The following is a 3,397-nucleotide window of genomic DNA, read 5'->3' on the forward strand; positions in this document are numbered from 1 at the left end:
AGAGAGAGAGACAGAGAGAGAGGCCTGAGCATTACTCCAGCAGTGTCTGAGGCCCTTTGAGCTGTTTTCTCACATCATCTTTTAGTTTATTTATTTATTTTTTTTTTTAATCCTGCGGGCTGGTTAGTGTGAACGCGGGGCTCGATCCCGCACCGCACCGCACAATAAACTGTGGCAGATTAAAATAAATAAATAAACAAAAAATAAAAAAAGAGGCTAACGTGCTAAGCTAATCTCCCCTGATAACTGAGCAGCTCCACATTCACTCTTTGATGTTGATATTCGGCTCGTTGCGGACAGCGGCGGCCTCTGAAGCGCAGCCGTACTCCAGTGGGCGCTACTCGGTGCGAACACATTCTCAGTTCGAGCTCGCTGCTTCACATTTAACGGACAAACGTAACTCACCATCTTGTTGCCTTCTCTCCTGGAGACGCCGCCGAGGGTTACTAAGGGGGGCGACGTCAGACGCACACTCACGCACTCTTACGCACTCACGCACAGTCAGATACGTGGTGACGCAGGATTGGACCAAAAGTACAGTAGCCGTAAACTAACCAACATTTTCACCAAAGCCTCGTCTGTGTTTACTAATTTTAGTCGGTAAACAACAACAATAACAACAACAACAATAACAATAATAATAAAGTGTCAGGTTTTTTGTTGTTTTTCCGCAGGTGTCTACGTAGGGAGCTGCCCCAGCTCGTGATTGGAGGACTGCATGCCACGTGCACTTACTATGCCACACGAGCACATTTGATTGCTGACAGGTTGCTGTGTTGTCTCTGGAGGAATCTCACTAAGGTATGTTTGTTGTGTTTGTGTGTGTGTCGGTGCTGCGGCTCCTTGTTTGTTCCTCTTTTCAGTCGCTGCTTGCAGAAGTCAGAGGCGGCTGGAAACTCGAGTAACGCTGTTGCATCAGTCCGAGCTCCGACTGACATGTCTTCACTCGGTAGACTCCAACACAACAGCCCCCACTGTGTCCTGCTCACACACCGGGTTTAGGTCGTGGGTTGGTATTTGTGCACATTATGACTGCAGAGACTCTGCTGTTGACTGACTGTGATCCAGGTGCATTCAGGTGTCCTCTGCTCTGGCCTGCAGATCCAGTTTGTCAAGCCTCTGAAGTTTCTGCTTCTGCCTCCCAGTTTGTGTCAACTGAACCATTCTCTCATGCAGAATACACACATGTGGCTTCTATAATCTTTATTTTACCTTCCTCAGCCTGTAGGGTTGCAACTCATCAGCTTCAGCTTTAGTTCAGATTGCTTGTTTTATCCAACCAATAATCCAAAATGTTGGATTAGTTTCTCAATTAGTCGTTGAGTCCATTCAATGATCAGAAAGAGTTTCTTAGAGCTCACGTTGGCGCCTTCGAAGGAGCTGTTTTTAATTACAGAGGGAGTGACATGTTTGTACAGAAGCCCTGAACAGACAAACCAAACGTTCGCTCTATAACGGGCCTTTGGTGTTTTTGTGAGACATACACGCCCTGTAGAGGAGGGTGAGGTGAGTTGGTTGCAATCTCCGCTCTAGATGCCACTAAACCCTTCACACTGGTCCTTTAAGAAGCAGCAACCAGAGAATGTTGCTTAAATAATGATGGGAAATACTCATCAATCATCAAAATAGTTGCAGATTAATTTAATGTTGATTGACTTTCTAGTTCTTTTTCATTCAGATATTCAGTTTACTATCAAACAAGATGAAGACATCCTGCAAATACTCACATTTTAAGAACCAGTGAATTAAAATGTATTTATTGATTATCAACATAGTCATAGTTAATTTTCTTTAAATTTCTCGACTAATAAGTCCTGAATCAGTTCTTGGTAAAGTTTCAGTTGCAGATCTGTGAACAACAAAGCATCTGCAAACCGTCAAATATATCGATAAAGATACTTCAGGTTTGTTCCTTTTAGTTATATTTTCTAGATATATTCTCCTGACAACTGTTTTTATTTCAGATTAATCTTCTCTGCAGTAATTTATCAAGAAAAAATGCCAAACATTCACTAGTTTATAGACTAAACAATAAATAGATGTAAATAACCTTAGTTGTAGCCCTTTTCTTTATTTATCTGTTGTTTGTTTTGTTTATATTCATTATATCCTACCATTACTGCCTAAAGACGTGTTTTCCCCGCAGAGAACAGCCGTTTCAACCTATGAAGCCGTTTTGTTTATATGTTCCTATTGATAAGTCCTGGTATGCAGGGCCACGTTGACTTTTGTTTCATGTTTAGTGTTCCCCACAAGGTTCTGCAGGCCTTCACCCTACTTTCTAAACAAACAGCTCCAGAAACAATCCAGTTCCAGCCAGTCTGAGCCTTCGAAGAGCGCTGATATACCCCTCTCCTCGCCTGCCCTTTATTTACAAAAGATTAAACCACGTAGGGAAACTTTATGTTGTGAGATTTCACAGAATACCTACAGTAAATAATTAGTAATGTAATGCTGAAGATGCACAGTGGGATCATGTGTGGATGGTTTGAGCTGCAGTCAGCAGGTGCTGGTTCCTCTGGCTGGGTAATAGGAAGCACAATGCTGAAGCTGCAAAAACCCCAAATGACAACCTGTGGAACCATTTACCAGGATGTGGTCAATGATTTCTAGAGGAAGTTTGGCCCTTGAGAATTTTTAGGGAGGAACAAGAGTTTGTGTTTGTTCACAGCAGCTCCAGGGAGAGCGGAAAAACGAGCACTCAGTGTGGTACACAGAACAACAGAACAACAACGGGACGCTGCTAATGATTTGCATTACTGCTCAGTTATTTTCTCAATTAATCGTTTAAACGTCAAAAAAAGTGAATAAAGCCCCAAAGTGACCTCAAAATGCTTCTTTTGTCTTACCAAAACTCTTTGGAGGTACTTAATTTACAACAAGTCAAAGAAAAGCAGCCAATCGTCACATTTAAGAGGCTGAAACCAGAGATTGTTTAGTATCTTTGCTTGAGGTGAAAATGCCTGAAACAAGTTATATTATAATCTTTCTTCACTGACTAATCGTTGCGTAAGGTGGCGTCTTCTAAATCGCCTCTCAGTTTAAAACACAATGATATTCAGTTTACTATCGAACATGAGAAAGAAAAGCACCAAACCTTCACTTTGGAGAAGCTGGAACCAGATTTTATTTGACATTTTTGCTTGAGAAAGGACTAAAATGATAAATTGATTATTAAAATATTTGCCAGTTCATTGTTGCAGCTCAAGTTGCCTTTGCTTATAACGAAAAGTACATTTACAAGTACTGTAAGCACTATAATTTTATTAAAAAAGAAGGTAAAATTAAGGCTTAATAGGAGGTCTAAACTGGTGGTTGATTTAAATAAATACACATTTATAATTTATTAAAACCAAAAGATATTTACTTTACAATGATATAAAACAAAAAAAAGCAG

At 40.7% G+C, this 3,397-nt stretch overlaps 2 protein-coding genes across 4 annotated transcripts in view; one reads left to right on the forward strand and one right to left on the reverse strand.

Moving 5' to 3' along the window:
• arl3b (ADP ribosylation factor like GTPase 3b) overlaps positions 1 to 505 on the reverse strand; it is a gene marked incomplete in the record, with an annotated part of 2,674 nt that extends 2,169 nt beyond the window's left edge. The window contains 1 exon segment of the mRNA XM_035664969.1: positions 406 to 505. Coding sequence (XP_035520862.1) covers positions 406 to 408 — 3 coding nt within the window.
• A 1-nt stretch (position 506) lies between these two features.
• The window catches only part of sfxn2 (sideroflexin 2), an 8,740-nt gene continuing 5,849 nt past the window's right edge, over positions 507 to 3,397 (forward strand). Inside the window, exons 1-2 of one of the 3 annotated variants that reach the window (XM_035664950.1) lie at positions 507 to 534; positions 675 to 801. The gene's annotated coding sequence lies outside the window, so the exon portion shown is untranslated. Of the gene's footprint in view, positions 802 to 3,397 lie in introns of all 3 variants that reach the window. The other 2 variants (XM_035664941.1, XM_035664957.1) reach the window with 2 other exon arrangements.

Source organism: Morone saxatilis, unplaced genomic scaffold (genome assembly GCF_004916995.1).
Source record: "Morone saxatilis isolate NCDOM2014 unplaced genomic scaffold, NCSU_SB_2.0 Contig1, whole genome shotgun sequence".
Lineage (NCBI taxonomy): Eukaryota > Metazoa > Chordata > Actinopteri > Moronidae > Morone > Morone saxatilis.